General features: G+C 53.4%; 1 protein-coding gene across 1 annotated transcript in view; it reads right to left on the reverse strand.

Annotated features, from left to right (window-relative positions):
- Positions 1 to 21245, reverse strand: part of TUNAR (transmembrane neural differentiation associated intracellular calcium regulator) — a 44574-nt gene extending 23329 nt beyond the window's left edge. The window contains exon 1 of the mRNA XM_076003617.1: positions 20983 to 21245. Within this exon, the coding sequence (XP_075859732.1) occupies positions 20983 to 20994 (12 nt within the window). The 5' untranslated portion in view covers positions 20995 to 21245. The remainder of the gene's footprint in view (positions 1 to 20982) is intronic.
- Between the last annotated feature and the right edge of the window lie 1479 nt (positions 21246 to 22724).

The raw sequence follows: 22724 nt of genomic DNA on the forward strand, positions 1-22724 counted from the left end.
ACTGAAAAATGAAGTCAACAAAATGTAGAATAAAGAATAAAAAGATGGCCAGGTGCAGTGGCTCACACCTGTAATCCTAGCACTCTGGGAGGCTGGGGCTGGAGAATCACTTGAGCTCAGGAGTTTGAGGCCAGCTTAAGCAGGAGCGAGACCCCATCTCTACTAAAAATAGAAAAATTAGCTGGGCATGGTGGTATGCACCTGTAGTCCCAGCTACTCGGGATGCTGAGGCAGGAGGATCATTGGATCAGGAGTTTGAGGTTGCTGTGAGCTATGATGACACCACTGCACTCCACCTGGGGTGACAGAGTGAGACTCTGTCTCAAAAAATAAAAAAGTAAAATAATACAGTCCCATCCTAGAAGGCTTTAGAGCCAACAAGTAAGAAATTCAGAAATGGAGAATGAAAAACAAGTGGGGGTTTTAAAACAATCAAGTGCATTTAATCTCCCAGAGGAGGACACGTGTGTTCAGATTTAAGGGTCCACTGAGCGTTCAGAACAATTAATGAATGAAGACCCACCTTGAAGACCATCCTCATATAATACATGAACCCCAAGAATGAAGAAGAATTTCCAAAATCTTCCAGAAAACAGAAACAGAAAATAGATAATCTACAAAAAACCAAGAATCAGATTTTTTTCTCATCAGCAGCAAGGAAAGCACTGAAGTCTTTAAATCTGGAGGAAAAAGATTTTGAACCTAGAAATCAACCCTGAGTGTGAGCATAAAATGCAGGCATTTTCAGACACTTTACTTTCCACGTATCTTTTCTTAGGAAGCAAGCTGCAAGAAGCAGCTCTAACCCAGAAAAGCAGCGCAGGGGAGCCTGGGGTGACCTGTGGGCAGCAGCCCTGGAGAGGAGGTGCCACGACTCTGTGCAGGAGGGAACTTCCGGAGAGGGAGTTAGTTCTCCGGGCTGGAAGCAATGGGCAGGGTGGGGCTCCACAGAATGGGTGGTGTGAGCAAAGGGAGAGTGTGAAAAGGCAAACAGCAGTAGAAGAAAAAAAGAAAGGCAATGAGAAATTCCAGGGGAAAAGTCCAGCACAAAAAGGTCATGATCCAGAGACGAAGCAAGCTGCAGCGTGGCGGCGTGCTTCTGCAACCGAAAGAACACACTGGGCTGTCCCCGGGCCATCCCGCTGTGAGTGGTGCAGGGCTTCTGAGTTTGACCTCAGGAGAGAGAAAGGTCATCCCCCCCACGGGATTTAACCTGGCACTAGGCGCCTCTGAAATGGCAACAATTACACCAGTGTCGCCCACTCTTTGCCTACTGTTCCCAACTTTTAGTGTCAAGCTATGGATGAGGCGTATGGCAGAGGACACAGGACGGTATGCAAATGTCAGTGACCTTGAGGGACCGTCAACTCTAATGCAGTAGGTGGGTGATACTGAAGCCAAGAAGAAAGGCAGGAGAAACAGGAGGGCATGAGTAACCTCGTCTCACGAAACGAGGACCCAGAAGCCCTGTGCAGGGGTTTGCACATGAACCAGTAACTAGGCGACAGAAGTACTTTACTGAGCACAGGTAAGACGGTGGTGGAGGAGGCAGTGGTATGGAGTGCTACACGATTTGATGTGTTACAACGTGCATGTGCTAGCTAAAATTTTGTCTTAATGTTAAATAAAAAGATACACGAGCAGAGCTATTTGAAGGAACAAACGTGAACGTGAGCCCTAATCACAGCTTAAGCTGTAAAGTCTATTTCAGAGCCTGCTGGGCAGGCAAGCAGCTTGCGCTGGGAGTGGCTCGGAACATGCAGGAGGGCGGTGGTGACAAAGGCTTCCCAGAGCGAGGCCTGAAGGAGCTTCTGCCCTTTGCATTCCCAACTGTTTGCAAACTCCAAGCGCTCTGCTGAGGCTTGACAGCGACATAACCCAGTGCTATTTTTTTGCAAACAGAAAATAAGTGTTTCCTCCTTTTAGGGAACCTGGGCACTTTTTACAAACTGCTTACAAGTGGGATTCAAACCGCTACTCTTCTGATTCCATTTCTATTTGCAGAGTAAGGCAAATGCTGCAGTGGCTTTCTATTGATACTTCTGTTTCTGTGAAAAGACAAATAAGTGAAGTTCAGAACGGCCTCTAGATTTCGGGAAGGGTGTGGCGCAGCCCTAGCCAGGCCCAGCCCTTCGTGGAAGTCTCAGATTTATTCCGAGCCTGACAGGGCGGGGGGTGCCTCATCCTAGGAGGTGGGGCAGCGACGAATCTCGAAGCCACAGACGAACTCGCCAACCGGCACAGGTGACGCATCACCCTGTGCACTTCCCCAGCTTAGCTGGACCAGCCCAATCTTTGTTTTTGGGCTTCTGCCTCATTTTCCCCATTGAGCCCGAACACTGAGGCCCTACCATCCTCCTGCCTGACTCACTCCAGTGCCCTCCTTCTAGGAGAAAGGGCTCTGAGGTCCATTTCTCCCTCTCTGTCTGCAAACAGAATCATTCAGGTCGGCGCAGGCAGCAGAGGCCGGGTGGTACAGTGAGAGCCGCACAGGGCTGGGGCCAGAGAGAGGGCCAGGGTTGAATACCCTCTCTGCCACGCACGGGCAGTGTGGGCTCAGGAGCATTTCTTAATGTCGCTGAGCATGGGCTTTCTCAAGGATTCAGTCATTTACTTACCAAATACTTTACTGCGCATCAACCTGGGGCCAGGTACCGTGCCAGGTACTGCAGAGTAGAGTCAACAGGCGCACAGGCACACTAAATGCCTGCAAGGGACTTCCCGAGGAAAAGGGTGCTTGGTGGTGGACGCTGGGACGGGCAGGCCCCATGTGCTTGAGAAGCCCAGAGACCCGGAGCAGCAGCCTGCAGTGGGAGCCCCCGTGGTGGGGGAGAAGATGACAGCCAGGCAAGCTCTGAAGGAGGGGCGGAGCAGGAAGAAGTTCCAGTGGAGGGGACACCTTGTGCCACAGCTCCAAGGAATGAAATCTGGGCCTGAAAGAAGTTCCAAAGGTCTGGGGCACAGGGTGCTAGTTCCCGACAGAACTATGTCGGGAAGCTCCGTAAGGCCCTTGTAAGGACTTCAAATCATTGGTAAGATCACCACTTTGTAGAATGTGAAGTTTAGCGAACCATGACCCTGGAGGGGGCTGACACTGGAACCCAGTACTGTTATGTGTTGGGAACCACCTTGCAAAGCAGAGGGTGGCCTGAGCCCCCCACTGCCTGGGTTTGGGCTTGTCTCATTTCACAACTCTCTGCGCCCTTGCACCCCCCCCCATATGCTCCAAGTACACGCACACACATGTGCTTTGCTAGAACCCCGCTCTCTGGCTACTGAGCTATAGAACAGGGTCCCACACTTCCCCCACCCAGTCAAACCTGCATGCAGATCTGTCTGTCTCATGGCCCCCTGCCACTGGCCCATGCTAAGCCCCAGCACGCCCGGCCTAGAGCACCCGTCCCAGGGTAGACACAGAGCTGTCATTCCCACCTGGACTGCCCTTCTTCACATGGCTAACTGCTACCCTTCCTTCAAGATGCAGCTCAGACATCCCCTCCCCAGGGTGCCTTCTATGATCCCCGTCGGGTTTTAAGGCTGGTTCTGCGCTTCCTGGACTTACCTCTCCGGCAGCATCTGCCACCGGTCCCTGGAGATGCTGTCTGGCTGGACTCCCTGCCTCAGCCATACCTGCACCCTCAGCCCCAACCAGGGCCAGCAGAGAGGGACGCACAGCAGGAGTTTGCGCTGGAACGAACACTCCACCCAATGCTGCCCTGCACCAGTGCGTACTGATTGTGGATTCCAAGAGAAACCCTCCGTGGCTGAGGACACTGGGTCTCAGAGTCTGCACACTCTCCTTCACAGCAACTATGTCTACGCTGCACCGTGCAACAAACACCCCAGTCCCATGTGAGGCTTGCTGTGTAGGGGCTGCCAGACTCTTAAGATCTCCGGAAGCTCTGCATCGTGCAGAGGAGGCTCAGACTCTGGGGAAGCTCGCTCTTTCAGGCCTGGCCTTAGGGGCTTTTCATTTTATGTAATATCCTGACAATCTATAGACCTACAGCTCTGCACCTGCAGAAGGTCATGGGCCTGGTTCCAAATCACCTTTCTCATTCAACTGGGAACGGTTTACACTGAGAAAAGAAAATGTTTCAACGAGCAGGACTATTGCCAGGAGCCCCCGAAACCCTGTTCCTTGCCAAGGTTTCAAGCCCTGATCCTTATGTACGAAGCTCTCCCTCCCTGCCTTCTCCAACTGCCGTGGCTGCCCTGGGTTAAGGTGCTGGGGAGAGGGGACCCAAAGCCCGCTGGGCCCTCACAGGGCATGACTAGGTCTAATGTGTCTAATTCATTCAGGGGTCCCCAAGCCCTGGCACAGATGTGGCACATAGCGTGTGTTCAGCGAGAGCTCATCAGAGCCAGCTACACTGCCTTGTCCCCAAGGAGAGGAATTTCCGACAAAATGCCATTTGTCACCAAAAGGAGACCTAGGCCAAGGAAATGAGTTCTGTCCCATCAAACACTCTCAAGCTCCCCCGGACCTTAGCAACACACCCTAAACCAGTGCTCACAGCCGGCCGCTGGCCCAGCTTGGACATGGGGTCAGCGCTCACTGCTTGTCTTCCCGCCTCTAGAAATCTCCCGGCTTCCATGAGGACAGTCCCGTCAACAAGAGGGAGCTACCCACCAAAACAAGGCAAAACCATCTCGGGACGTTGAACCAACGTCGGCCAGGGTGGCTCTGTGTGCCGGGGACGTGCTGGACCCACCACATACGAGTCTCTGCAAGGCTGGGCCCTGGGCCGTTGCAAACGACGGAGTGGGCCCAGAAAGGCTGGACGTGTGCCCACATGGCGCAGCCACCACCCAGGCCTGGGGGTGGATGCAGTGTCAGTGGGGAACTTTTAAAATCACTGGTGCTTAAGCTCCACCTGAGACCGACTGAATACAGACTGAGGGGCCTGGGCAGGAGCATTTTCTAATGCTCTCAGGCAGGCTGTTCCTGCACAGCTGGGGCCGAGGACTCCAGCACTCAACAAGCTGCCTCAGGTGACCTGTCTTGCCTTTTCTTGTTAACTGAGCACCTTTGTGCAAACGTCGCTCTGCTGGCTGCTGGGGGAATCCTGTGGCCTTCCAGAAGCAGTGCCTGTCCTCAGGGAGCTTTGAGGATCAGGGGCCCCCAAAGGAAGTGAGGATGGACCCAAGTCCTCAGATATAGAAGGAGTTAGCCCTGGGTGGCCACTTCCCAGCTGGCCCCTTGCCGAGCTGGAGTCCACCTTGCAGAAAACTCTGCCAAAGGGCCAGACAGCCAAGATTCTTAGGTTGCCCCAGGCTCCCTTCTCCTAAAACCACCAATTCCCAGCCTCCAAACCCGACCATTCCACGCTGCCTCCTATGCTACCAATAGGACAGATTCCTCCTGCCCAAGCTCCCACGTTACCTCCTGTCCCCTTGGGTTTCCTCTAGTCCTTGGCAGAAGACCCCCCACGAAACTGTAGAGGGTCCCTGTACCCCTCTCTGGTCTCACCCAGCCCATGGGCCACAGTCACCGGAGACTGGATGGATCTAGAACACAATGCACCTTCAGGCATTCACTGCGCAACTGCGACGAATTTTCACGGGGCCGTGTTCACCACCTTTTGCCATAAGTGGTTCCCACTGAGGTCACCGAGCCTGCAGCCAGATATATCCAGGCACCATCTTCGACCCTGTTCTTCAGTCAAGTCCCGCCACTTCCTCCTTAAGCATCTTCCATATTACAACAAGAGCTCCTGGCATTTACCGAGTGCATGGCTTGAATATGCATCATCTCACTGAATCCCACAGCAGCCCTGCAGGGTGCTCAGAGTGTGAAGAGACTCGCCAGGGGAATCTCAGAGTCTCCAGGCTGTGGCCACATGGAGACTGAGGCTGCAGACTCGTGGCAGCTCGCAAGCACCTGCAACTGCTGAAAGGAGAACAGAGATGGCCAGACGTCCCTGCCCCGGAGATGCTTGTCATCGGGTGGGGGAAAAAGAACCAGAGGAGCTCAAATGTCCAAGCTCCACGCCACTGCCCCCCACAGCTCCCTTGGCTACCGTGGGGATGAAATGATACCGTGACCAAGGAGCACGCCAGGTGCTGCCAGGAGCCCCAAGGAAAAGGACGCGTCCAGCTCTGCTCTCCAGAACACACGACGCTGCCACCCACTCACCAAGCCCAGGCGCTGGCAGCGTACCAAACAGATGCCAAAGCGGCACAACCCGTCCCCGTAAGTGCCACGCTGGTGGCAGCTGACTTCACACGCGTCCTGGCAGAGGCGCCGGAGGACACAATGCCCCAGCATGACTCCTGGGCCTGAGCAGGGGACAGGTGAGAACCCATGAGGGGCCAGCACTGACCACTCACGGTCCACTGGGGTGGGTTCCCCAACAATCTCTCAACTAGGTTAAATTGTACCCCAAAAAGACATATTCAAGTCCTAACTGCTAGTACCCATGACCGTATTTGGAAATAGCATCTTTGCAGATATAATCAAGTTAAAATGAGCTCATAGTGAATTGGGGGAGGGCGGTCCCTAAACCTAATGACTAATGTCTTTATAAGACAAATAAGAGGGAGATTTGGACACAAACACGCAGACACACAGGGAGAAGGCCATGTGAAGACGGAAGCAGAGACTGGAGTGATGCAGCCACAAGCCAAGAACACCATGGACGCCCGGCAACCACCAGAGACTGGGAAGAGGCAGGGAAAGACCCTTCCTAGAACCTTCAAGAGAGCAGGGTCCTGCGACACCTCCTCACCAGAATTGTAAGACAATACATCTCTGTTGTTTGATGCCACTCCGTTAGCGGTACTGTTACAGCGACCCTAAGAGACTAAACACTCAGCTAGGACACATGACAAGCAGTAGAAAACCAGGACCAGAAACACCCTCCCACCCGTAAGTGTAGTGAGTGCATAACAGTGCGGAGATGAACTTGGCATGGTGTCGTCTGGGCTAGCTTGGCAGCAGAAACCCTGATCCACACTCCTGCTCCATCCCTTAGTTGCTGCGTGGCCCAGGGCAAGCTCCCCGGGCAGTCTGTCATGTGGGGCCATAAGCCTTGCCCACCTAAATTGCTAAATGCCACTGTGTTCATGAAGGGGCTTTACAAACAAAACTCACTATGTCAATCACAGGGCTCTTACAGACAGAGGGCAGAAGTTATTCCAGTGTTTTCTCCAAGAAAGCAATCAACTCTCAAAGTTGAGGTCAATCTCACAGTTGTCTCCTGCCTGTCTTTGGATGCAGAGGTGGGTGAAAGGCGCCTCCCCTCATGCTCCAGGGAAAGCCCCGAGGAGGTGGGACCCTGACTCCAGCTTCCAAAGGGGACGTGCTTTCGGAAATCGATTTGCACGTACGTGCATATGCCAAATATTTGCTCTGTTTAAAAGTGTTTGCTAGACCACATTTCTAATTTGCAAATGTTAGTTCAACCTCCGTGTTGCCAAAGGGCTATCTTTTTAAATGACGGACTGGACATCACGTCACTTTCTTGCACCCCAACCTTGGCTGGCATCGGACACAGTTCCCTCTTCTTACTGCTGTCCAGGTTCTGCCATTATTGTTAAAAATGACCCCTGAGGTGTCCTAATGCCATGGTCCCCAGCACGAGCCCACAGACTGGTTCCGCTCTGTGACCAAAGTCCCTGCTGTCTGTGGCAAAACGAGAAAACCAAGAACAATGCACTTTGATTGATCAAGGTAATTATCCTTGATTAATTTAATTAACTAATTAAAATGCTTTAAAAAGTCTAATATTAAGGTCTTCCAGTTTTTCTACAATTATTTATCATGTGATGCTGATAGAAGAGCAATTAAAATTGGGCAATCTGTGCCAATTCCTCAATTAAACACGTTTCTTCACCTATGTACATCAAAAGGTTGGCAGCTGCACCCCTAAACCATGAATCAGTTGAGGCAAAGGCAGAGTGAAGGTGACATTTCTTTCTCCCCAGCCTTGCACATGCTCCCTGAGGACCCTGTCCCAGTGACAGCCCCGAGGGGCAGCTCTCCCCACCATGCAACCCCACCACCTGGCCACAGCTGTTTAGACAGAGGGCTCCTCCCCCAGCCAGGCCACTCTGCTTCCCTCCTGGGAATTTAGGTTCCCAGGGAGAAAGAGTGGTGAGGTCACACAGATGTGGGGCTAGGGCTGCCACTCTGGGGTCATCATTATTTGGCCATGTGCTCAGAGGAGCAAGAAGAAAAAGCCAAAGTCAAGAGAGAGAGAGAGAGAGAGAGAGAGAGAGAGAGAGAAAGTACCAGATGGTAAGACCCGGGGCTCCAGGGAGGAAGGAAGACATCCTAGTCACATACGATTTTCTGGGTACCATTGCTCCTTCATGAAGCCAGACTGCACCTGCTTCGGTTTCCATGAAATGCCAATTCCTTATCCAAAATCTCCCATTGCTCACAGTCATTTGCTGATGATTTTGCCTTTGTGCCACTCAAAGTTCCACAAGGACAGAGACCAGGGAGGCCTTGCGCGGTGCCCCACACCGGGCCCGGCACAGAGCGGCTGCTCCACAAAAAGCCGTTTCCCCTACCGGTGAGTGGATGGTTCTGGATGGATGAGCTGGCTGGGGGTGTCTGATGCTTGTGACCCCAGACACGGGAGCCCCAGGCGGTAGCGCCCAGAGCCACCATCTCTCCACACCGCCACCGCCCTCTACAGCGCACACTCGCCCCTCGCTGCCAGGGAAACGCAAGGGGAGGCCCTTCCGGGGCTCTTATTGCAGAGACCGGCCCGGAGCCACACAGGATGGCAGCTCCGTGGGCTCACGGAGGAATCTCTGCTCCTGTCCCTTCTCGCCAGGGAAGTCTATGCCCGGTGAAGGGCCGGGAGAGAGGAGGGGCCCAGAGTCACTGGGAACGGTCAGCCCCGGTCACAGGGCTCCTTCACAGACAGGCAGAGGAGACCAGGACAGAAGAGAGGACAGTGGACGCCAGGCACGACAAGGGGGAGACATGGGGGAGAGAAGGTGGCCTCCCCGTTAGACGCGGCAGGCTCAGTACCCAGCGCCCAAGAAGATGGTTCGTTTTCTTTTAAAATCGGAAGGGAAAAAAATGAACTTTGGGGTAGAAGAAAATGTCTCAATATATAACATTACCATAGTCATCTTCCTATCAACTCAGCCATAGACATAACTTTTATTCTTATTTTTAACGGAGGGAGGGGCCCACGAAGGCACAGAGGCACAGGGACAGGGAAAGCAGGGCTGTGGGGGATGGGAAGAGAGGCCAGAGGACCGCAGGGAGGTGAGGACGGCTTGTCTGCACCGGGGGCTGGTGCCAAGGCCTCTCTCTGAGCCACGGGCTCACGAAGCTTTGCTTCCTTCTTTGGGGAGGACATCTGAAGGGACAAGGGGGAACGGCACAGATCTTTATGGAGCTCCAGCTTCATATGGCACACGGTGCTCAGTGTTTTAAACTTCAGAGGGGTGACAGGCCAGGCTCGGATCCGACCGCCAGGGCCACACCCCACTCTGCTGCCTTCTAAGGCTCTACCCTGTGCAAGTCAGCTGAGCTCTCCGTGGCAGCTTAAGCATGCTGCCTGTGTCAAAACGTCACACGTCCCCTATAAATATACACAGCTGTTAGGTACTCATAATTATTAAAAATAAAAAATTTAAACAACAACAACAAAACATGCTGCAAATTTTTTGGCACGCCTCCCATCCAAAGATGGAGTCTGATTATGCCTCCAACCTCTTGAATATGGGCTGGCCTTGGAGACCTACTTCTAATGATATTCCGGAAGTGACACTGCATGACTTCCAAGGCTTGATCACAAAAGATGATACAGATAGATCCCCCCACCCGTAACCCCCCACCCCCACTCTCTCTTGGGTGCAATGGAGCCCTGAGCCACACGGGTGAGAAAAGCGGCTACCCTGACGGCTACCCCCCCTCTCCCCGCTGTGCTGGGGAGACCACACGGGGAGTCCCGGCTATGCCAGCCTCCTCCCCCACACCCCGTCCCCAGGCTGTGTGCCTCTTCTCAGCCTAAGTGCCAGAAATGTGAGGAAACCTTCCAGAGGATTCCAGCCCCAGTCACAGTCTGACTACAACCTCACATGAGGTCCCCAGCAAGAACCACCTAGCTGAGCAAAATAAATGATTACTGGTGTTCAAAGCCATTGTTTGGAGATGTTTTTGTATGCAGCAATAAATACTCTCGAAGCCTTAGTTTCTCCATCTGTAGAATGGGAATAATAAAGGAGGCTACTTTCCCGAGCTGTCGTGCAGATTTAATGAAAGAGTTCATGAAAAAGTACTTACTTAGTACAAGGTCCCCACCCACCATGAGCTCCCAGTATATAAAAGCTAGAATCATGATTAATTTCCATTATTATGCCCACTTTTCAGAAGAGAAAATAGCTCTCACAAAGGCTACAGCAAATTGTCCAGGAACTACATAGAGAGTTAGAGGATGATCTCTGATTTTAAATCCAGGTCTGTCCAGTGCTCCACAATTTGACCTTGAGAACAGCTTCAAATAAAAGGCGCAAATCCCCTGGAAGTGCCTGTGACAGCCAATCAAACCTTACTGTAGAGCTGCCATTCTACAAGCGGGATTTCAGGTACAGGGAATCGGTCAGCCAAGTGCAGCAGAAACCGGGAGGTCCCAGGTCCTTGCCCAGAAAAACAAAAGGGGCAGAGGTCAACAACTGCATAGCCCCCATACATTCCTAAGCTGTTCTATCATCCATCATCTGGTTGAGTCCCCACCCAGTGAGGACAGTTTATAGCTTTGCTCTCCTCTTTCAATGAAATCAGAGTCAATAAGGTGGTGAAACCTATGAAATCTGCCAGCAGTAGATTACTTCTGTCCAAAACTGCAATAACTTATGGGCCTCCCAGGATTATTTATCTAATGCACATATTTACTCAGTTTGGGGGTAATAACCTGGGAAAGTTTGCAAACAATTCCTTCATGTCCCACAGGGCTGTGATGGATGCATTTTGTGAGCAGGAAGTGTACTTACAGATCTGTCTAACAGAGCCCTGAAGGTTTTACTGTTGTGAAGTCAGCCGGCAGAACTGTCGTCAGCTTCTCGCACATTCAGGAGAACCGACTTGACAAGGTGCGGAGCAGTCGGGACCGCCCGGTTGCTGCAAAAGCTCAGCTGGGCTCAGCGTGGAGCAAGTCCCAATCCACACGACATTCCTCACCCAGTCACCAGCAGTCTGGGAGCAAGTGTACCGGGGATCCAGGGAACAGGCAGTTGAGAGACAGAGCCGGAGCCTGCGACAGTGATAGCACACGGTGGTTTGGGCTGAACTTAAGGGAGGCACTAGGATCTCTGGGAGCCGGGACGAGAAGCTTTCCCAGGACCCGAGGTGCATTTCACGATTCCCCAGAGCTCCCTCCAAACAGAAAGCTCAGGCTCATCGGTTTCCATGCCCAGGTCTTGACGACTATTCTAATCTGCTCAGATAACTTGCTACTACAGTCCTTTCTCTGCTCGCATGAAACATCCACACGAGCTTCGGAAACCACGGGGCAAGCAAAGGGCCGGAGATGGAGGGCCGTGCCCTGCTCCCTGTCTCCAAGAGGAAAGACACAGGGACAAGGAGGAGGCCCCACGCTCCGTGCCTGGTGGACAGCAAGGCAGAGTGAGTATGGACGGCCCACGTCCGAGCGGACTTCTGCCAGCACAGGCCCTGGGCGTTGGCCAGCCCCAAAGGTCATGACCGATTCCAGAGCGATGTGCGGTCCTGCTCGGTCACAATTCCACTTCCCTTCTCTTGGCCTTGGTTTGCTGACCCGTAAATGGGCCCAGTGAGGGCAGAGCCGCATCCCTCTCCCAGGCCCACAGCCCGGGGCGTGGAGCCCTCCAGAGCGCGGCAGCTCTCCAGGCAAACTGCCCGGGCTGCTTTGCCCTTGGCGTGATTTGGCAGCCGGCCGGTCGTGAAGAGGGCTCTTTGCCAGGTCCAAACTCCCCAGAAAACAGCTAAACATTTGCCCACTGGCTTGTGGAACATGCTTTTTTCCCGTCTCTCCTCCTCTTAGCAATGAGAAGGTGAAGGTGGAGGACAAAGTCAGCGTAACCACCCGCGACCCTGGGACATTGTTCCTGTCCCATCTGCCCAGCCAGCTCTGCAGAAGTCACTGGCCCGTCAAGCATGTGGGTTTCAAAGCAAATGGTCACGGAGTGGCATAGGCTTTGGTTCCCAGCACTGACCGCCTTTCCCGCCCACTAAGCCCGCTGCTGGGGGCAGCTCGGGGAAGCTGGCCGGCACACGCGAGCCCCGGATTCCCTCCGCTGTGCATGTAGGTCTGCAAGCGTTGTTTTTAGGCCAAAAGCAGCCTGAACGCGTTTGCAGAGGCACAGGGAGACCCACGGCTCGGTGAATCCGGCTGGGACACTGCCCGCTCCATTTCCTGTTGGCCGCAGTCCACGATGGCTGGGCAGCAAGCACTGGAGCCAGCAGCTCCCTCGCTTTCCCTCTGAATCTGGCAGGAGGGTTGGTGGGGCCGGGGGCCGGGCAGCAGGGCCTGGAGGATCAGTCAGTAGGTACAGACGAGAGGAGACACTGCAGTCAGAGAAACAGTGGCCGGAGGTCACACGCCGACAACCAGGCTCACTCTCGCACAATGTTTCTTCTTGAACGTCTTATACATCTTTGCTATCCTATAATATAGAGGGCACAGGAGGGTTGTAAACAGGGCTACCAGCTATCTTTTTAAAAACCCCCACCCTCACTCAAACCCCTGCATGGCTCCCCAGGGAACATGCCTTACCTTGGCATTCAAGCCCCACTGCCAACTGAGCGGGACTGAGGCAGCCTCATCTCTGTCCGTGCAGCCTCCGCCCTACAGTGTCACTTGTCACCCATCTCCGACGGTCAGGCCTCTGCGTTTCTGCTCACGCTTTCCCTCCTACCTGGAAAGGCTCCCCCCTCATCTCTGCCTGACAAATTCCTACTCATCTCTCCAGGCACGGGTCCAACGCCCCCGTCCTCTCCCGGCCAGACCCGTCCTTCCCACGTCTCAGGGCACGTCAATCACTCTAATTAGCTACACGAGGTTGCGTAGCAGATTCCCCGATGGTGTCTGAGTCCCTGGAAGTTGGGAACAACTCGTTTATCTCCAGCCCCCACACTAGCCTGCCTGTGGTCTGTCGGCAAAGGCTTGGTCCATGTGGCCACAGCAGCCACCCCAAAGAAGAGCGATGCTAAGCGTGAAAATGTTTCCCTCCATGAGATTCAAGGAAAAGCAACTGCAGCAAGCAGGACCTGGAAGGTCTGAAGTTGCTGTGGCCTTCTTCATGCTCATACGGTGCTCGGGAGGCTGGCGTCCAAGGACCAAGTGCCAGCGCCACGTGCTGACCAGGTGTCCCACGTCAAAGATGCCATAGATCTCGCAGTTATGTCCTCAGCTCGCCTCGGAAGTAAATCCTACAAGACGTCTGTCTCTCTTTCCTACTCACCAAGGGCTCGGTATATCTGAGTACAGTTTGTTTAAGCTAGAGGGCCATGGTTGATAAACACGCCAGAGCACCTCTTCTTTGACAGAAGGGGAAAAAGGCCAGAGGAATACTTTCCAGACCCCCCATTCCATCTGTATGAAAACAAGACTGGCAGGTGGAGATAAAACCCTGCAGACACATCTCATGGGCCCAGATGGTGCCTGGACATAGCAGGTGCCTGAGAATATTTGTGGAAGGAAGAGGAGGAGGGACGGCAGGGTTGCTGGGATCAAAGGCGGCTGAGCAAATAGTCCAGCCCAAGAGGGGTCCAGTCTATTTCTAGAAACTGCCTCTGAAAGAGATTTCTAGAACCACTTTGACAATCCAGTCCAGTGGTGAGTCAGCTGACAACATGGTGCCCAGGATTAAAAAGCGGCTTCTGAATGAACAAGTCCTATGCTGGTGGAGGGCCCAGAGACAGATCTGCTCAAGCGGGCTTAAGGGTATGAGTGAGGGTGGGTTTTCAAAGCTGCGGTGGGCAGAGAATGGCAGCTCCACATGGCCGTTCCCACCCTCCCAGCACCCTGCCTTGCCAACCCCCAGGGCCCATGGCTTCCTCAGAGTGCTGGCCCGCCTCTGGGTGGGCTCAAGGCTGGCACGAAGGCCAGTGTGGCCAGAAGGCGAAAGCAAGGGGCAGTGGCAGGAGGGGAGGTGAGATGGAGGGCCTGTTCGTGCAGGTCCCTGGGCCACCAGGGACACAGGAGCACTGAAGATCCCTGAGCCGAGGCTCACTGTGGGTGCCCACCCTGGGAGCAGTGGGCAGGCGGGAAGAGCAGGAAGAGAGGTTAAGAGAGAGCCCAGAGGCTTGCAGAGCTCGGCGGTGGTGGAGGGGAAGTGGCTGGCATGGGGGGATTGCCACATTCTGAGGACCATGGCGCAGGAAGGAATGCTGGTGACCACCCCCTTGTAAGAACCAACCGGTGGTTCTCAACTTCATTGTGCCTGAGATGAGAATGGTCTGGGAGCGTATCCAAAATACAGATTCTGGGTGCCCCTGCCCAGAGGTTTTTATTCAACAGGTCTGCAACAAGGCCCACAAAGGTGCATGTTAGTAAGCTCACTTGGCGTGTTCATGGAAGTGGCCCTCATGCCAGGCACACAGATGAGACAGAAGAGAAGGTCCCCTGACTGCCAGCCTGCCTCCATGTCCCACTGCAATGCTAAGTCCTCCAGATTTTGAACAGACCCATTCAAAGGGACAGAGGGTGACCTGACGTCCTAGGCCTGCCGGAATAGCAGCCGTGTGTGACACACTCAGCAGGCTGTGTCCACTGCTGCAGCCTCAACGCCTGGCAATGCCGAGCCCAGAGCTGATGCTCGATATGTTTCAGTTAAACTATCACCTGCCTGATGGAAAAATGACGCGGGGCGGATCCCAGCAATGAGCCGGGACCAGAGAGAGGCACGCCCTGGTGGAGGAGATGGCATCGCCTGCACAGACGGACACAGCAGCGCTCAAACACCCCGGGGGGATCCTCAAGCAGCCCTGAGGACACCCAGCCCTGGTGTAGAAGCTACATCTACAGGGAATTTTCGGACCGAGGCAACGCTGGTCTTGCCAGTAAAACTGACGGAGGAACAGTCTCCACTTTCCTTTTTAGAAACCAGGTGTGTTTTTCCACTCCTGCGTTTCAGATGAGGAGCACAGGATGCGGGCTGTCACGTCTGCCTTTAGATTTTCACCATGCAGAGCTGGGCTGGCTGTTTCAGGAGTATTCTGTAAAGCCCGCTCAGCAAGTTGGAGGGAACCGTGTGCCCTCCCAGATCGTGCCACGCTTGCTCGGCATGCTCTCCAGGCACATTCGCTTTGTTTAAAAACCTAAGACTTATCGATGTGGACCATTAGCAGATGATTGTCATTATCGTCCAGTTTTTGAATTCAAAAGGATCAAGGGTCCTGCGTGGGTCAGATTACCCAGGCCGCGTGGGCAGATACAGGCTGGCAAAACATGCCCTGGGCATTCTCTATTTGCCCTTCTGCGCCAGGATGCTAAATGAGGCACACACAGCAGCTCCTCGCAGATTATTAAGAAACAGAACCAACTGGGAACACATCGACCCTCACAAACCTCTACTGACGCTGTGACTCGGGTTTCAACAATGCCGGTCCACTGAGGCATTTGGCCTCGCCGATAGGAAGCCTCGCCTGTCTCAGTCTACCGGGGAGGGCTTGCGAAGGCATGGGTCTTCACCCACATACAAAGTGTCACCTACACTTGTCACAAGCCACACACAAAGACAACACGGAAACAGCTAAAATTCTTTAGTGAATTTATTCTGTGATTCTTGATGCTGGAAATGGATGCTAAATCATTTCTACTACTACCTGTATGTCCCAAGTAACTGTTCCTAGTGATCACAAATCAGAGGCTTCTGACTGGACTTCACTGCCTTCTCAGCTTACCCCTTCCATGCCTCTGCACAGCTACGTTCACATTTTCTGCTTTTTAATCATCACACCTATTAGAAATACATCCCAAAGCTAAAGCCACTGGGCTCCTGTGCTCTTAAAGTTTGGAGACAGATGATGCAGACTCTATGGGCCTCACTGGGGATACCCAATGTTATTCCTCGTTTACCAACTCAAAAAACTTGTGCTGACTGCTAAGATCTTGGTATTTCACGGATCACAGATGAATCACAAGTCAAGTTTTCTAAATCAGACAGACTTGTTCTGTCTGATTTTTCTCATTAATCACCTATCATGAAACTTGAAGCTTTTGGCACATAAGCAGCTCAGTCATCCGAGGGAGGCAGGGAGGGGGTCTGTTTGTTAAGACATCACTCACATGACTTGGGCAAGGCCAGCTGCAGAGCTGGAAGTATTTTCAGCTGCTGGTGAAGAAAACCAGTCTGAGTGTCTTCGCTGGAACGAAGCTGAGTGATGGGGCAAAAGTGTATTTCAGTGATTCTCCTTTATTCCTCGTGAACTGTGAGCTGCAGATGGGACTCTGGAATCTCCCATCCTGCGTATGGTTGACAGCCAGCTCTGCAGACCTACGGCAAAGAACGACAGCAGCTGTCCTGACAAGGCCACCCTCAGTATCTGATGTGAAGGCGGCTCTATCCAGTAGCTTGAAAAGTTCTTCAAGGCCTGCATTTCCTTCTGAGTCCTAGAAATTCTGCAGAGCTGTAGGTGAACCTTTAAGGTCTAATATATATGTGTCTCCCAATTCCTTCTCTAGTTTGTTGTTTGGGGGAGGAATTAACTCATTCATCATCCGGGAGGGGCAGACACAGTCCTTTTGAAAGCTTATGTCACGTAACTGTTATTCTATGCTCCTTTTCAGGAGGGACAGACAAGCAGCGTCTTCTAAAACGTCCCATGCGTCGGTTTGTGATCGCTTCCCACAGAACCCCAGGGTGACATGCAACCTAAAGAAGTTATATTAGCTTCTCCCAAACAACTACCAGCCCTAACCCTTTTAGGGGTACACTTGGCTTATTTCTGAATCTCTCTGGAAACGAATACATCTAACATCATGTGGTTAAAAGAAACCCAACGTCCTAATAAATATCCAGTGAATTCAGAAGTCTCTTGGTAGCCATATCACCTCCGCATGCTACCTATGCCAAATCTTTCTCGTGCTTTTTTTAGTGCCATGGTGTCATCTAGAAATTCGGGAGGAAGGACACAATTTGGTTGCCAGACAGACACATGGCAGCAACAGTGAAAATGAGGTGTATAGCATGGGCTGATCTAAACCCTAGCAGAGTACACTTAAAATCGTGCTTGGTTCTGCCCTTCCGTAATCATTAGAGACCGAGTAAGGCACTTCAGCTCTCTGGGACCGGGTTCCCTGCCTAGAACATGGGGTTACTAACATCTGCTTTGCAGAGTGGTGAGGACACAGTGTTTAAGGACAGGTGGTTCCTTTCTCCCGCTCTCTGTCTGAAACCACTGCAGCTTCACCGGGGAGCCTGACCTCAGGCAGCACTACCTTGGATCTTACAAGGAAGCCTGCGCACGGAACCTGGCAAACACGCCGCTGCCTAATTGACAAACTTCTTTCTCACCATTTCTCAGCTTTAGCTGAGTTCAAGCGCTAATTAAAGTACTCTCCATTTTCAAAACAACTGCAAACAGTAATTACATACTTCCTTCCTTACCTTCCAGGAACAGCCGGAGTCGGAGGCGACATTCCAAGTCCCCTGGACCTCGAAGCCATACAGATAGAACGTCATATTCTTCCTACCCCATTGACCCAAATTACATAATGGCCCCTGCATCTCCTGCCACGTGGATCCCAGAGAGGGTCACAGCTCGGGCTAGTGCTCTCAGACGTGTGCCGAAGGGAACCCTGAGAGGGAAGCTGGCAAAACTGCCGTTAAGAGGAAAGTTCCATCCTTACACAGGCAGGGCATGGTATGTCCACTTAGCATCTTATAAATAGCATCTTCTGTAAACGACCAGTTCTTTATTGTTTATATAGATGTCTAATTGAAAATGTTATGTAACCTTAAAGTACGGAGCATTCTGGAGCTATTAATAACTAGCTGCACCCAAAATGTGAGGATTCTTCAAGCTTAGAGTAGGAGGGCATCATCCGATACTAGTATGCACACACACACACACACACACACACAAACACACACGCCCACTGCGTACATGTCAGCCGGGAGACCCAGAGAATGGGATTAATTTGTTCAAGGCCACAAAGCCAATTCACAACAGAGTCGGGGATCAATCCCAGGCTTCCAGGCCTCTGGAAGCTGTTCTCCACCCGATGTACCCCCAACACGTCCACGAGCACGACCCCAGTGACACACAAATGCTGCAGCCCTCGAACTGAGTCCTCAAAATGCCGAGCCTGACAGCTAGGATCTTAAGAGTTCACGGTCTACAGTCCTGAGTTAGAAATGGTAAGCACATAAGGGAAATGTCTCATTGCTGTTATTGATTTATGATACCTACCCCTCCTGTTCTCCTAAAAGAAATCTGAGAAACTTCAAACATATTTTAACACGAGGCCATTGTACACACAGCATGGAAGAGTTCAGTTTTAGAGATCTCCCGGACAAGAAGTGGGTTTAAGACAAAGAAAAAAATTGAAAAGGAAGAATTTATTCTTAACTGCTCATTTTGACACTGGGGGAAGAAAAAGAGCAAAAAATGTGGGAAAACTGATGAATTAAAGACTAAGTATTAGTAATGGGAGTAATGTTTTATTGTGTAACCCAGCTTGTGGCTATTAGTGGTATGATCTATGACATATAAATCGTTATTTCATAATTGCATTATCATTTTCAAAAGTAACTTAATGGAGATTGTTTCTCCACATTCATTTTTATTCAAAACCTTGCCAGTTAATCATGAAGAGCTAAAATACACAATGCACGGAGATTAATATCCCCACACACGATGCATTACTTTTCCTCCATAGACCCTAGGAGCCTGTCAAAAATGAAAGCTTTGTTCTTTGGTCACAAAACCTACTGAGAGCTTAGCTTCTGGGAAAAAGATGGGACATGCCCACTTCATTGGGGATTCAGTAAAACTTTAAGAGGTTTATTAATCCACATCTTAAAAAGACCAATGACAGCCCCATTAACAGCCCATAGGTCAAGTTGATGAATTTAGCTATTAATCAACAGCCAAACTCTAAGTCAGGGTCTGAACATCCTTGGGGCCCACCTTCCTGTCCCAGCTCCCCTGAATCTACAATTGGACAGGCGCCACCTGCCACTGACATAATAATCATCAAACAATGGAGTTAGAGAGTCTTAAAAAAAATCACGTTATTTACTTGCACGAATTGTTTAGGCTGAGGTTTTACCTATGCAAATACGATTGATTCTTTTGGGAGGGACAGGCAAGGCCCACCAGCTTGCTGCTTTCTAGCTTGCTGGGCGTTGGTTGATACACTTGCCGTATGCCATCATTTCTTAGGGGCTAATGTCCTCTCTCCTACTGAAATGCCTAACCTCTCCCATAACCCCAATCTGGCACCCTTGGACATTTTATAGCCACCATGCTTTACCCCAATAAATAACACACTTAAGCACAGCTCCAGTTTCACAGCTCCTGCTCCAGTTCCTTGGGGCTAAACCTGCATGTCGCAGTTCCCTGGGTACCAAGTCTTCCTCTTAGAAATCAAAAAGCCATTCAGTGTAGAACTCTTAGTCCAAGCATCTGGACTAAAAGGGCCCAGCTCAGCCTGGTAACCCACTGGTTCTCCCACTCACAGAATCATTTAGTTGGAGGGTGTCTGAGAGGTCATCCAGCCCAACTCTGCTCCTTTTACTAAAGGGACAGAGGCCCCTGATTGTCAAGGAACTTTCCTGAACCAACACAACATCGTACATGTCGTGTAGACAAGTGAGCTCAACACTCTGTGACTCAACCATTGAAACAAGCCACTCAGACCGGGACCAAATGATTCCAAATGGCTTCCTCCCTTAGGATCAAACTACATACACTTAAGCAAACAGTTAAAAGCTGCAAACCACAGAACTGGGGGCAAGCAGAAGGCCTCATGTCTGCATTGAAGCCCCTTTTCTTTTGGGCTGAGAAGTGTGAAGTTCTGCTGACAAGGAGGGTTGACAAATGTGAACCAAGATCAGGTCCACCCCTGCTTGGTAGCCATCTGGGATTAGTCCCAGCACCTGCCAAGTATCCATCTCCATGACTTACACAGCCAGGGGCAGGGAGCCTCGGTCAACCCTCACCCCATGGAAAGGTCAGGATGCCATTCCGAGGCCTTGAATGTGCTGGGTCACAGGAGGAACCAAATGCAGCCAGCTCCATCCTTCAAGAGGCCCGGGAAAGCAGAATCCTGGGAGAGGAATCACCCAGGGACACGTACTATCCTCTCACCCTAACTAAGCGAATCAGCTTCACACTTGGAGCACACATTAGGGGTGAGCAGCAATGTGATGGAAGGATGGACAGAAAATACATGCTACCAGCAATTGATTTCATCAGAACAGATACTCATTGGACAACTATTCCACACACATGCAATGACTCTTCAGAGGCATGCAGTTAGGGGAAGAAATGGGACAGGTGTGTTTGTTACCAAGAGATCAGCTTGGCAAAGAAGCAGAGCACCCTGGTTTCCAATCCGGGTCTCCCACGCCTTAGCCTTGTGACCTTGATTAAGCCATTCAACCTCGATGGGCCTCAGTTTCCTGATCTGAGCCATGGAAAAGGGGGACCTACTTCCTAGAGTGGTTTTGAGGCACACCGGCCAGCGCAGCCTGGACACGCACTCAATACGAGTTGAGTTGCATCCCTCGAATGATAAGTCTGAACCCAGGCTGCAGACTCACATCGTTATCTGGACCAAACAGGTCTCCTGCCTGCATGTCAAGCTTGCACCTGTCTCCTCGAAGGCCGAGGAAAGCACCAGGTCTTGAAGGTGCTGGGGCAGTTCAGCCTTGAGGCAGGGTTTGGGGTCAAGGAAATTGATGGATTCAATTAGTAGCCCTGCAAGTTTCCAGGCTTTAGGGTGAGGGCCGGAAAGGGGGGTCAGGAGCGGCCCCAGAGCTGAGCAAACGGGCTTTGTTCCCGAGGCGGAGGGCCTGGCTTACCGAGAAGCGCATCCGGAGGCGGTTGGGGGGCGCGCGGGGCACGCAGCACAGCCACAGCCCGGCCCGGGCCGGGGGCGCCAAAGCCGGAGGAAGGCGAGAAGGAGGGGAAAGAGGAGGCTGCAGCCGACTCCTGCCTCATTCTCCCGGGCAGCGTTGACCCGCTGGCCGCCGCGGGCTGGGGCTAGCCGCCGGGCGCCGGACCCCGCGTTCGCTGCTCATGTCCCCGTTCGCCGCCGCGAGGTGTGCGCGCAGCTGGATCGTCTCCGGGCGGCACCCGGGGCTCCTCATGCCCCGCGCCGGGGCTCAGCGGATGGACCTCGGGGAGGCAGCACGTAGGGACAGAGAGAGAGAGAGAGAGAGAGAGAGAGAGAGAGAGAGAGAGAGAGAGAGAGAGAGAGAGAGAGAGCAAGCGTGAGAGCGCGCAGAGCTGCGCCCCGCGGGGCCGGGGGCGGGAGGGCGCCAGCAAGACTGAGCGCCCCACCCACCGCGCCTCTGTACCCCGCGCTGCGCGCCCGGCAGGACGCCGAGCCCCAGAAACTTTAGCACATGGCCAGTCCCGCGGCCGCGGGGGCCGAAGCTGCCCCGCTCGCCGAGCACCCCCCAGTCCCTCCTGGCCCCAGCTCCCGCCCGAGTGCGCTTACCAGCGGCGACCGCGTCCGCAGCGGCGGGGCGCCCACCCGGCCGCGCGCAGAGCGATGCGCACCGGCTGGGCTGGAGGAAGGGGCGGGCGGCGTTGGGGGTCCCTGCAGGGGAGGGGCACCTCGGCGCAGGTTATGGCATCCTGGGAGGGGGCTCGAGCCAGCTGGGTGTCCGCAAGCCCGGAGCGGGGAGGGTCCGCGTGCCCCCGGCCCCCGCTCCGCGGCGCAGCCGCTGACGACTCGCGCGGGCTTCCCCGGCCCCGGGTCTGCGGAGCCCGCCCCGTTACCTAGCGACTCGCTCCGGGGAGCCCACGCTGACGCGCGACAAGCGGGCTGCGGCAGGCGAGGGGCGGGGAGGAGAAGGAGGGGACGGGGAGCTCCGGCGCGGGGAGGGCTGGAGGCCGCGGGCGGAGCTCCTCCCTCCGCTTCCCCCTCCGCGTTGGGGAGGGAGCCCGGGGAAGACGTGGCCTCAGCCTGGCCATGGAGGATGGGGGTCTGCGCCTGGCGGGGGCGGCTGGAGGGAGGCACCGGAGATGCTCCTTCCCCTGAACTGGGGATGCAGCAGCAGGTGGCGGCGACGTGGCCCGTGGAGGCCGGGCGCCCACAGGCGCGCGGATGAGCCCGGCCCGGCGGGAGGGCCGCAAAAGTGGCCGTGGGCGCGTGGGTGTGAGTGACACGCTCCCGCCCACGTGGCGTACCTGGGGACCTGGGGATGTGGTGAAAGAGGTGCCTGCTTCTTCCTCTGGTCTCCCTCCCTCCTTCCTGGACACTGCTCTGAGCCCCTATTTTCCTGAGAACGCTAGGATGGCCTGGCGGCAGGAGGTAGCTGCATCCTGGTCAAACCACCATCCTCCAATCCTCCACCCTGCCTGTTGGCGCCTACCCATGCCCCCGCCCCCCCCCCCCCCCCCCCCCGTGTCCAGTTGCCCACCTAGTGTGCCCTATAACCTGCTCTGGGTCGTCTTCCTCTTTCTGGACTTGGGGCCTTCACACCGACTGGGGTTCAAATCCAGGCCCTTCCAGTTGCTTGCAGTATGTAGGATGTTTTTAAGTTACTTAACGTTTTCAGTAAAGTGGAATCTTTGTCCCCGAAGGTCGTAGCTT

Source organism: Microcebus murinus, chromosome 6, assembly GCF_040939455.1.
Source record: "Microcebus murinus isolate Inina chromosome 6, M.murinus_Inina_mat1.0, whole genome shotgun sequence".
In the NCBI taxonomy this organism is placed as follows: Eukaryota; Metazoa; Chordata; class Mammalia; order Primates; family Cheirogaleidae; genus Microcebus; species Microcebus murinus.